The sequence below is a fragment of the Culicoides brevitarsis genome, unplaced genomic scaffold (genome assembly GCF_036172545.1).
Source record: "Culicoides brevitarsis isolate CSIRO-B50_1 unplaced genomic scaffold, AGI_CSIRO_Cbre_v1 contig_16, whole genome shotgun sequence".
NCBI lineage: Eukaryota > Metazoa > Arthropoda > Insecta > Diptera > Ceratopogonidae > Culicoides > Culicoides brevitarsis.
The window spans coordinates 38,274-50,000 of NW_026973400.1; the positions used below are offsets into that span (position 1 = coordinate 38,274).

Consider the following 11,727-nt stretch of genomic DNA (forward strand, 5'->3'; position numbering starts at 1 on the left):
TGAAATCCATCAAAAATGGGTTGAAATTTGATGTAAGAAAAAAACAACGGTTTTTGCTCCTCATATGAAAAAATCGTTTTTTTTTTTTATTTCATCAAAAATCGACCAGATGTGCATGGAAATTATCTTAAGAACGCATAATTATTCAATTTTAGCTTTGAAATCCATCAAAAATGGGTTGAAATTTGATGTAAGAAAAAAACAACGGTTTTTGCTCCTCATATGAAAAAATCGTTTTTTTTTTATTTCATCAAAAATCGACCAGATGTGCATGGAAATTATCTTAAAAATGCATAATTATTCAATTTTAGCTTTAAAAACCATCAAAAATGGGTTGAAATTTGACGTGAGAAAAAAACAACGGTTTTTGCTCTTCATATGAAAAAATCGTTTTTTTTTATTTCATTAAAAATCGACCTGAAAAAATCGCATAATTATTCAATTGTTTTTTTTTATTTCATCAAAAATCGACCTGATATGAAGATAAATGATTTTTGGAAAAGCTTTTTATTCGTTTAACGGCTTAAAATTGGTTAAAAATTGATTTGAAAAAATTTCCCCATCAAACCATCAACACATTTTTATACATGTTATTCATATTTCTGTCCCATAGGGTTGATTGTACATTTCAAAACAACTGTGATATTAAAAATTATTACGAAGATTTTAATTTTTAAGCATTAAATCCATCACAAAAATGACTGAACGAAATGTAACGACATTCACAAAGGAAATGCGAATTTCCAGCCGAAAAGAGCATCGCATCAGCGACGATTTTATTAACGCAAAACTTGCTTTCGGTAAAAATTTCTTTGTTTCCATTCGAAAATTCCTTTGTTTCATCGAATTTTTATCTCTTTCAGCGATGCACAATAACGACGTTTGGTCCGAAGGTCTCCTTGTCTTCTACGAAGTCTTCAAATTTCTCGAAAATCATCTCTCGTACGACATTTTACCAAAGGAATTCCGTCGAACCGAGGCTTTCGAACAGGATTTGAGTTACTTTTTGGGTCCGCACTGGCAGGAAAATTACCAACCACGCAAAGAAGTTCAAAATTATCTGGATCATTTAGTCAAAATTACAAATACAAACTCAACGTTACTCGTGGCTTACGTTTATCACATGTATTTGGGTCTCCTTTCGGGCGGACAAATCCTCCAAAAGAAACGGAAATTGGTGCAAAAGATTTTTCCAAAGCCCGATGATGAGGTCAATGCTCCGGGATGCGCTGTGACAACATATGACGTCGCAATTGGTGACTTGAAGACACAACTGAAGGAGATAATTGACAATTTGGCGAAAAATTGGGACGAAAATACAAAACAAGCCATTTTGGAGGAAGGAAAAAAAGTTTTTCAGTTGAACAATGAGCTCGTGCGGTCGATTAAAACAAATAAGGAAACTTATAAACTGCTTGGATATTTTTTGTTGTTTATTCTTACAATTTTATTCTTTTACGTCATGTGGAATTTGTAGGAAACCCGTTTAATTTTTTTTTAAATAGTTGACATTAATAAATCTAAACACTCCATAAACTAATTTTATTTTATTTTTTCCTTGTTTTGTGACTTTAACAAGCTATTTTTTAATTAATTATCACAATAAATTCGGAATGGACTGATTTTTTTTTACTAATCTATGCTCGGTCCATTCAATTTTGTCGCATAAACATGAGCCACCTACAAAAAATAAAAAAAGTTAATAAAAATTCTCATGAAATTGCGATAAAAATCTTACTTTGTAGATAAATTCGTATTGTTGTTTGGTTTGCACAGCATTGGCGCGTCCCCGTCTCACGGTGTACACAATTTTTGGAATATCTATTTGTCTTGGAGGTATCTCTAAAGTCCTTAAAACGATATCACATGCAATAATTGTGCCTGTTCGACTTGTGCCGGGACTGCAATGCACAATTATCGGTCTAAAATGAAAAAAATCATTAAAAAAATTGTTTTTCTAAAAAAAATTTTTGACTTTACTCACGTTTGAGTTCTTTGCAGCGATCGAGTCTTTGAATCAAACGTTGAAGTAGCTGTCTTGCCATTCGATTCAATCATGCCCGATTCAACATCGCCATTATTGTTGTTCGTTTTGTAATTCTCAATTTCGTCTGTGGTTCGCTGCTCCGGCAACGAAAGACGAGAATAGCTACGAGCTTCGAGCAACATCGCAATTAAGCTTGTTTCGTCTTGTGGTACGCCACTTTCGGGCCAACTATACCAGAAATGGACGATTTCGCGGAAGGATTTGGTTTCCAGATGTTTCAAATGGATCGTGGATAAGGCATATTCTCCTTTAACTTCGCGACTTTTGAGTGTTACCTACAAAAAATTCGAGTTTTAGTGATGAAAAAGTAAGAAATCGTTAAAATTTTACCTGAAATTGTCCATAAGTTTGAACATTATCCAAAACAACTGATGAGGGAAGGTACTGCGCACACTTTTCAACTCCATTCTCACTTAGATCGGTAGCCATAATGATGACTTTTGACTGTTGTTCCCACACCATGCGCCAAAAGTCGTGAATTGTGTTGTCCAGAGGAGCTTGTGTCGCAATGTAATAATTTGTGGCATCATCAGGACCCTAAAAATCAAAATTTTTAATAAAATTTCTTAAAAATTTTTAGATTTTGAACTTACTTTGACATAATTTGCATTAATATATTCGGTTTTTTCATCATCATTTTGTCTTTTGAGATGAACACGTGTCTCTGGCAGCGGAATAACGTTCGAATATCTAAAAAAAAAAAATTTTTAACAAAATTCTTTTAAAAATTGTCAAAAAATAAATCTTACCGATTTTTATCTTCACATCCGTACAACATTTCTTCAATTCTTGAGGTAATGACTGGAATATCTTTGTACTCATCATAAATCTCGTACTTTTTCTGAACAAAAGTTGCCAAATCAGGAACACTCAACACATGACTTTCCAAATTCTGTAAGAAATTTCATTAAAAATCATTTTTTTCATTGAAATAACCTCAAAACTTACGGGATCTTCGAACGCTGAATTGCCATACGATCTTTTGGATAACCTCAAATTGTTGCCTTTTCTTCGTACGCTGTTATAAACTGACACATTATCCAAACTATAAGCATCCAATCCAACAGGACGACATCGATTCGCGTATTTTGTTTGATTTTGTCGCTTTCTGATGATGAACTGAAATGATTTTTAATTAAATTAGTTTGATTTTTAAAATTTTTTTGAAGAAAATAACTCACAATGAAGCCCATAAGTAATAAAAAGGCAATGACTCCAACGACACTCAATGAAATGACGACAATTGCAGCAACATCTGGTCCCGGAGCTTCCGTTGAACCAACTTCCTCGGACATTGTGGATGGATTTGTCGAGGTTGAAGTCGTTGTCGAACTAATAGGGGTTGTGTTTTCATCAGTAACGACCCAAATATTGTCGTTATCGGTAACAACGGTTTGAGTTGTGATGAAATTCGAAGAAGTTTTTGGAATTATTGTGTAAAAATCGGTTTTGATCTCTTCTGTTGTCGTGGATGTCGTTGAAGGAGTCGTGGAAGAAGTCGTTGTCGACGGAGTTGTTGATGGTTCTTGGAAAGTTGTCGTACTTGGAGTTGTCGTAGTCGTCGAAGTTGTAGTTGTGACCCGTTCTGTAGTAGTTGTCGGCTCCATTGTCGTAATTGTTGAGAAAAAATCCGTCAACGTCGATGGCGGCAACGTCGTAAACCGATAATTAGCTCTTCTTGAAAACGTCGATGAAAAAGGCTGCGGTTCTGTTGTCGTTTCAACCAACGTTGTTTCAATAAATTCTGCATCTGTATTTTTCTTATCGGCATTTGTCGTCGTCATCCAGATAGTTGTCGACGTAAGAGCCTCTTCAGTTGTCGTCGTTGTTGTTGGAGGAAGGGGCGTTTCTGTCTGATAATATTTGTACACATCGATTCGTTCTTGCGGCTTAACTTGACTCGATTCCGACTTTTTGCGATAAACTTCACCGATTGTCAGCATATTTTGCTTGAAAATGGTCGTCAAAGGAGATTCCGTCGTCATTGGGGACGATTTTACGGGATTTCGTGTGACACTTGTCGTTGGCAGTGGCGAAAATGGGGGAACAGTAGCGATATTTTCCGTTGTCGATTCAACTGCTTGAATGATATGACTCCAATCCGTCAAAGATTTCAACGTGTCATTAGCATTCATGAGGGCTTCGTGTGTTTTATTTGAAGAAAATGCATTTTCCGCATTCGCGAACGCTAAAACATCAGCTCCGCTCATCGCATCGGAAATTGTGACGGAATTTTTTTCGGTTCTATATTGAGGGTGGATATCGTTCGTCTTATTTACCCCGATATCATACGATCTTTGACGCAATGGAGTTGAACTCGAAGCAGGACTTGTACTTTCAACGGTAGATTTTTGGAATTTGATCGCTTTCGAAGTTCTCGTGGACTGTAATTTTTCCATTTCTGACTTTGTAGTTGGAGGAATCTCCGTCGTTGTTGCCTTCATCTCCATTTCTGTCGTGATTTCAGGCATTTCTGTGGTTGTCGGTTGACTTTTCATCGCAACCTTTGTCGATTTCAGCTTTTTTGTCGACATTTTTTCAGTTGTTGTAGTCCTAAATTAAAAATTTTCCTTAAAAAAATTTGAAAAATCTCAAAAATTCGAATGAATTTACCTCACAACTGTCGTTGGAACGTCTGACGTGACGCCAATTTCCTCTGAAGCGACGTCATCTTCCTCGCTATCGTCCATACTCGATATTGTCGTAACATCTAATGACTTATCTCGCGTTGTTGCATGATTTTCGCGATGGTTAACACTGCTTTCTAATGATCTACTTGTTTTATTTTCTACCGGCGTGAGCGTTGTTGAAGTTGATGATGGTAATTTATAATTTTCTATAATTAGTGGTTTTTCTGCAACATCTGATCCGTTAGCGTTCACCACAAATGCAGTCATTAAAATCAATATATAAATGCCACAGTGGCTAGTTAGCCATTTTTTGCTGCTTAGGAACATTTTGCTATCTTTTGTCTTGCGTTTCCTCATTTTTATGCATAATTATTTTCGCTTGAAATTGCACTTTTTATCACATTTTACGTTTTTTTCGCGTAAATTTACTGATCCATGAGCCGCTTACTTTGACCGTTGTTTCTGAAATGACACAAAAAATGAAATAAAATGTTAGTTGAAAGTCAAAAAGGGGCGTAAAAATTATTAAATCGAGCGATAATTAGCAAATATTGGATTTCTGATGAATTTTTATCGTCTCATCCAAGAGCAGAACAAAAAATTTAATGAAAAAGTCAAAATTATAAAATACCAGACACATCCATTGAACCGTCTATCACATAAATTTCCTTCAAAACCGCCTTTTTATGTCATTTTCGCATTTTTCGTGAAATTTAGTTCTTGAAGGGTTAGATTGATTGTACTTTTTGTCAACATATTTGCACTACAGAGAGTCATATGTGCTCTATATTATGACAGATACTCATTAAAATTTGTTTAATTTTAAGATTTAATGTTATTTCTACAATAAATTAAAATAAAATGAGCTTATTTCGAAGTTACTGTCGGTAAAAAGCAGTAATTACACTCAAAACATTCGCAATGAATTAAGAAAAAAAGACAAGTTACCAAAAAACAAACAAAATTTTGTGATGGAATTCGACGAAGGACTCTTCGTTGACTACGTGAAGGAAACTCCGATTGTTTGGGACCGTTTCAGTCCCAAATTCCGCTTGAAAAATGAGAAAATGTCCGCATGGATGAACATCGGAAGTAAATTCGGCTTAACAGGTAAGTCATTGACATGCCCAATAACTCATCCGCAATTACCGTCATTGTTTTCAGGGCAACAAGCGTACTGCAAGTGGGTGTCGCTGCGAGAAAAATATCGTCGCGAAGTGACGTATTGGGAGGAAGTGAGCATCTATGGCACCGATAATCCCAAACAAAAGTGGCACTTACTCGATGCCATGAGTTTCATCGATGCCGTGTACAAGCCACGCACAAAATCCACAGAAGTCCCGTTCAAACGTCGCAAAAACGACAATAACCACACCGGCAATCAGTTTAATCAGCTGCAATCGTTGTTCAATTCCAACGGGTTTTCGCAAAATTCGTTGCTGCAATCGATGTTTCAGATGGATGCCCGAGATGATGATGTCTCGATATCGCCCGAAATTATCGAAAGTAGGTCTGCGTCGCCAGAAACACCGCCGCCGCCGCTTTCGACAACAACAACGACGATTCCCATTAAAAGAGAACACGAGGAAACCCCCAATTCGTGGAATAAAAACAAATATTTGTCGTTTGGGAAGTACATTGGCGAGGAACTTTGTTCCATGAAACATCACGAAGCTGCCGAATTGCACGAAGCTCTGATGCAGAGTGTGCTAGAATTTAAGCGAAAAGCGAAATCCACAAAAGAATCTTCCAATTTCAATGGCAACTAATGAGTATTAAGTTATGAATTGTATTTAAACACACACAAAAAATGATAATAAATAGCTTCTTAGTGAATTCAATGCACGTCGTTGCTTACTCACAACAACCCAGATACCGATTAAATTCCAATAAAAAAAAATGTAAAATTCATCATAAAACTTGTCAATTACCCGTACAAACATTACACAAGACGAACAATTTGCACACAGCGAAGACAATGGAATGAAAGGGAATTTTTTTCTCACCTCAGAGCGAGCAATTGTGGGTGGATTTGTACAAAGTAACGCATAGACAGACAGACAACAATAACCATATTGTATTATTATGACGATGTTTTACTTCATTTTTCACTTAACTTTAGTTTTTTGCTCAAAAAAATTCTCACAATAATAATTAAGATGTTGTTATTATTATCTGTGATCATCATAAGCACAAGCCAAAAGGGGATTCCGTCGATTACGACAACAAATTTGTTTACACACAAAATTACCTACTTTGTGTATTCACAAGAGTAAGTACTAATGTGTAGGCATGATGACCATATAAGATTTATTTTTAACGCAAACGGACCGTATAAAGAACATAATTAGATCAGAAACCGTTATTATTAAGGCTGATACGGAAGAAGAAAATGTTTTTGATTTTTTCCATTTCGATTTTTTATTTTTATGAAATTTTAAAGTAGATCATTTTTAAAAATATTTTTTTAATTATTTTTGATAAATTTTTGACCAACTTTGAAAAAAAAAATCGAATACTCATTTTTTTTTTATTTTTTTTCTTTTTTTTACTCAATATTTTTTTTCTATTTTGTTTATCATTTTTCTTGATTTTCAAAATTTATGTATAAAATTTTGCAATTTTTTGAAGAATTTTGACAAATTTTTAACAAAAAAATAGAAAATTTTAGAAATTCGTTTAAAACAATTTAAAATAAAAAAAAATTAAAAATTTTAATTTTCTGTGAAAAATTCTTACTTTTTTCTGTGAGAAACTTTCAATTTTAAGAAAAAAAATTTTTTTTCAAAATTTTTTAAATATAATAATAAATATACAAAACTTTTTTGGTAATTTTTTACCAATGATGAACAAAAAATTCTCAAAATTTACATTTAACTAAGTTCAAAAGTAAAAATTTCTTCTTTTTTATTGTTTAAAATATTAAATTTTTAAGAAAATTACCTTTGAAATCTAAAAATTATTTTTTTTAATTAATCAATTAATTTTTATTTCTTTATGTAGCTTTTTAAACACTGCTCGATATTTAATAAATTCTTTAAAAGTCTATGGAATATAAAGCGTTTTCGACTATTGTATCAGCCTCAATATTCTTTCACCTACTTACTTGCGAGTGTTTCTCGTGCGGGGAATTCGTGAACAACGGCTTAAAATGTGTCACCTCTACTCTAATAAATTCAATTGCTCAATTTTTAAGTAAACATGCTAATTATTGACAAGCCACGAATTTAAAGGTGCGACAACAGCTTTTGAAATACCATCCAAGAAATGTATTTTGATGCAATCACGACACTTTTGTCTTTGTATTAAAATAAAGAAAAAACTTCAAAAACATTCAAGTAAGTAATTTTTTGGGTACTAAAACATAATCCTTCATACACAAACATTTATATTCAATTATTGTTATGTTTCATGCAAACACAGCACATTTCATACACCTCAAAGTTTAAAGTACACGAAAGTCTTGCAGTTTGAAGGCTGCACGCAGTCAATTGTGTAGATTTAAGTACTTTTTGATTCACAAGCCTTGTCGTAGTATGTAGTTACTTTTGCGCAAAGTAAGCACTTTACTTGAGCAAACAAAAATACACTGCGCTGAATGTCTCGCGATGTTTGCTTTGCAAAAAAATAAAATTAAATATTATGAGGAACGTCATCGGCGACAGATTGTTTGTCTTTAATTCATAATTGGATTTTGCTTTATTAACAATATTTATGGCATGTACTTTGCTCGGATGCGTCAAACAGACGAATTTTTGTCCATATCTGCAAAGTCGATTATTTTATTTTTATGGATGTGTAATGGCGATATAGGCCGAATTTTTTTGTCGGATTAGCTATCATTAAACTGTGCTAAAAGATAAATAAATAATTTATTTAGCTGGCAAAAAGTGTGAGAGATACGGGTCGATGGAAATGATAGAAGGAGCAGAACGACTTCGATAAGAGCGCATTTTGGACGAAATTTTGGTAAGTACTATAAGAAACTTTGGAGGATAAGAAGAAGACAAAAGGTCGTTCACTTCATGGCATGAAAGGTAATTGTCGTTAATTGCCGGAAGCAATTTAAATTATGTACTTGATCTTCGATTATTTTTAGGGAATTTGGACGATTTTTGTGTAACTTCAAGTGAACTCAAAGAATATTCTTATTTGAATGATGGCGATCAAATGAAAAATTACGAATTTTAACAATAAATTGTACTTGAAGGCAAACAAAGTTAAAAAAAGGCTTAGTCAGAACATAATCCACAGAGGAAAGAGGATCTTAAAAGGCAGAAAACAGAATTTGAATTTAACCCTCAAACCAAAGAAAGCACGTGAAAGCAGATAATGTAATATTTTGAAAAGAGTATTTACAAAACCATTCAAAAAGGTTATGAAAGTTTTTTCAAACAAACAAACACCTTACGTTTACGTATAAACAACAAAAATTGCAATGCCAGTTTTGTTTATAGAACTTGAAAGATCGTTCATGAAAAATATAATACCATTTGACAAGGTTCTAATAAGATACTAAAAATCGCAAGCAAAAAAATTTGTGAATATTTGGTACACTTTTTACCATATTTGATCAAAAAATAATAAAAATACATTTTTTCAGTTGAAATCAGGATTATTTATAGTTTAAAGTTTCGTTAAAATTTAACTTTTTGATGAAAAATTTTCAACTTTTATCTAAAAGTCCAATTTTTCTTAACTAATTATCAAAATTGATGCACAAAAATATTGAAAATCTTAAAAATATTTGATATCTTTTCTTTGAAATCAAATAAAATCCAAAATATTTTTGACTATGGAAAAAATTCTCCCTCAAAAAAAAGTTTTTATCTTTTACCAAAACTACTATTTCGTAATTTTTTTCTTCTACGAGTAACAGACAGACATCCATTTACCATCAAACCTCTCAATATCTCATGAAAATGTGTAACGTAGAGGCGGTAGTAAATATAATTCCGTTACCATTAAATGATTGAATATGGATTGTAATCAGTTATAATAATAAAACAACAAAAACTTTTCAACAATTACATTTTACTTGACTACACATGAAAAATCTGTGTTCAATTTTTTTTTTTATTTGTATTTTGCATTAATTAAACCCAGCCTTTGTCTGGCAACAAATAAATACTGAAAATAAAATTTAGGTAATGTACACAACAATAATAACCCATATATGATGTGTAATAGCAAAAAGTAATAATAGCAGCCAAGTAAACAACAGTACTTTTTGAAAGTTTATATGAATCACTGGAATGAATCAAAAAGCTCAACTTCAATAAAAAATAATAATAATTGCGCCGCTTTATTATAACGTTTTTTTTATAGCTAAAAAAATATATGTCACACACTTGTTATTTTTTTTTTGGGATCCTCTAAACTCCATATATAAAATTCTTAATACTACAATTTACTCCATATATGAAATTCGGTCAATTTATTAAATTTGAGATTTTTTTTATTTATTTGTTCTCTCGTTGAATGGAGTACACACCTAAATATCATTAGGTATTCGTGTAAGTTGTTTATTTATTATTATATTTTATATTTTATTTATAGCTTAGTCGTACACCACTCAAAAAATTCTTTTGTGGTTATATTAACTGTAACTGTTCATTCACTTTATCCAATTTCATAGTGTGGCAAAAATTATATATTTTAATATGGAAAATTTTTCGTAAAATGTAAAATGTTGATTTTTTTTTCGAGAGAGAGAGTTGTTTCCAAACTAGATAAATATTTGTATGCAAAAATTATTGAGTAAACTAGTTGTTTTGTTTAAATAAGGAATAAACATTTTTTTCTCACTCTCCGTGTTTGTTGATATTTCGTGAGTTTTCTCAAGGTTAAACATTTGATTTTTGTTATATACTTGATATCTAAAAAAAATCGTATATCTTGCAGTAGTTTTTTTTAATAAATAGATAGAATCAGCTTGATTTATATCTGATTAGTATTTTAATAACCTTCTATATAAAGTAAAGAAGTTTCGTGCATACAGAATATTAACTAATAACACGTGTGTGACTTTATTCACTGAGCACTAACGTTAAGTTGAGTCATTGAATCAAACGGTTTCAGATGATCTTTTGCATTTTTTAATTTTTTTTTCACTGGAAATATGACACTATATCTCAACAAAAAACGGATTGTGATTTATTTTGTTTTTTTTTTCAAAACATTCTTTTTCGTATTATTCATAAATTTAATACTTTTTTTGTTGCTCTTTTTTCAAGGTACAAACTACTACTATATACTATAGAGTTTTGTGAATTACGGTTGCCATGACGTTATACACACAAAAAAGCCTGAATGATTCGTCAATTTGTATATCGCGATGTGTGATATTGAAAACACATTTATAAGTATAAAGGCATTCGAACAATATCAATATCTAATGTGACATCACAAAGTCGATGTAAATAAATTTTTTTTTCTTTTTCTTTAAAAAAAATCACTTTGTATGCAACATACATATTAAACAAATTTTTGTAAATATAATTTTTGTTAACTCACTTTATGTTATGTTACAGATTGCATGCAGTACGCCACTATATGGAAAGAATGTGAAAGTTTGTGGTATTTGTAATAAAGTATTTATATTTATTGTCTATCTATCCCGGAATGTTCCTTCATTTATATTTCTTTTATTTTTTTTTGCACTAGATAAGCGTAGCGATGATGAGATTTGCTTTATCTTTTGCTATTATTTGTTTTTTTTTCTCTTACACATAAAAAATATATATTTTTATTATATACCTAACGAGCAATAAAATAAAAATATAAACGATCAGATCAATTTCACGACGTGATGTGAGCGACACAACGCAACTATCGTAACTGAAACTCTACAACTTTAATACAAATGCAGAAACCTGTTATATTTTTAATGTTGATTCATCGTACATGTTGTTGAGGTATATGCGATTCATTCATACTCGTTGAGAGAGGTTCGGACTTGATTGTGTGAGTAAGGTGCATGTGAAGTTATTCATTCATGCTGGTGAGATAAATGAATCGAGTCTTGATTATCCGAACAACAAAAAAATG

The 11,727-nt window shown here is 32.0% G+C and overlaps 3 protein-coding genes across 3 annotated transcripts; 2 read left to right on the plus strand and 1 right to left on the minus strand.

The window, feature by feature from the left end:
• Window positions 1-625: 625 nt before the first annotated feature.
• LOC134836367 (heme oxygenase 2) lies at window positions 626-1,554 on the plus strand. Its single transcript, XM_063851587.1, has 2 exons — window positions 626-800; window positions 864-1,554. Exons 1-2 carry the CDS (start codon window positions 698-700, stop codon window positions 1,475-1,477), a joined length of 717 nt encoding a protein of 238 aa, XP_063707657.1. The 5' UTR covers window positions 626-697; the 3' UTR covers window positions 1,478-1,554.
• On the minus strand, window positions 1,506-11,476 carry LOC134836366 (mucin-2). The gene is made up of 10 exons (XM_063851586.1): window positions 11,194-11,476; window positions 4,661-5,139; window positions 3,229-4,600; window positions 2,996-3,166; window positions 2,797-2,939; window positions 2,641-2,737; window positions 2,378-2,584; window positions 1,985-2,322; window positions 1,739-1,922; window positions 1,506-1,680 (listed from the first exon to the last, which is right to left on the minus strand). The coding sequence occupies exons 2-10, from the start codon at window positions 5,032-5,034 to the stop codon at window positions 1,633-1,635; spliced, it is 2,934 nt and encodes a 977-aa protein (XP_063707656.1). The 5' UTR covers window positions 5,035-5,139; window positions 11,194-11,476; the 3' UTR covers window positions 1,506-1,632.
• On the plus strand, window positions 5,450-6,784 carry LOC134836365 (uncharacterized). Its single transcript, XM_063851585.1, has 2 exons — window positions 5,450-5,787; window positions 5,842-6,784. Exons 1-2 carry the CDS (start codon window positions 5,649-5,651, stop codon window positions 6,444-6,446), a joined length of 744 nt encoding a protein of 247 aa, XP_063707655.1. The 5' UTR covers window positions 5,450-5,648; the 3' UTR covers window positions 6,447-6,784.
• Window positions 11,477-11,727: the final 251 nt, after the last annotated feature.

Excerpts from the sequence above, each read along its gene's own strand:
- LOC134836367 (XM_063851587.1), top strand. The coding sequence starts at position 698 with ATGACTGAACGAAATGTAACGACATTCACAAAGGAAATGCGAATTTCC. Across the intron at positions 801-863 it reads TAACGCAAAACTTGCTTTCG|CGATGCACAATAACGACGTT; the intron begins GTAAAAATTTCT and ends TATCTCTTTCAG.
- LOC134836366 (XM_063851586.1), bottom strand. The coding sequence starts at position 5,034 with ATGAGGAAACGCAAGACAAAAGATAGCAAAATGTTCCTAAGCAGCAAA. Across the intron at positions 3,167-3,228 it reads TATTACTTATGGGCTTCATT|TTCATCATCAGAAAGCGACA; the intron begins GTGAGTTATTTT and ends AAATCATTTCAG. Across the intron at positions 1,923-1,984 it reads TCGCTGCAAAGAACTCAAAC|ACCGATAATTGTGCATTGCA; the intron begins GTGAGTAAAGTC and ends TTTTCATTTTAG.
- LOC134836365 (XM_063851585.1), top strand. The coding sequence starts at position 5,649 with ATGGAATTCGACGAAGGACTCTTCGTTGACTACGTGAAGGAAACTCCG. Across the intron at positions 5,788-5,841 it reads AAGTAAATTCGGCTTAACAG|GGCAACAAGCGTACTGCAAG; the intron begins GTAAGTCATTGA and ends CATTGTTTTCAG.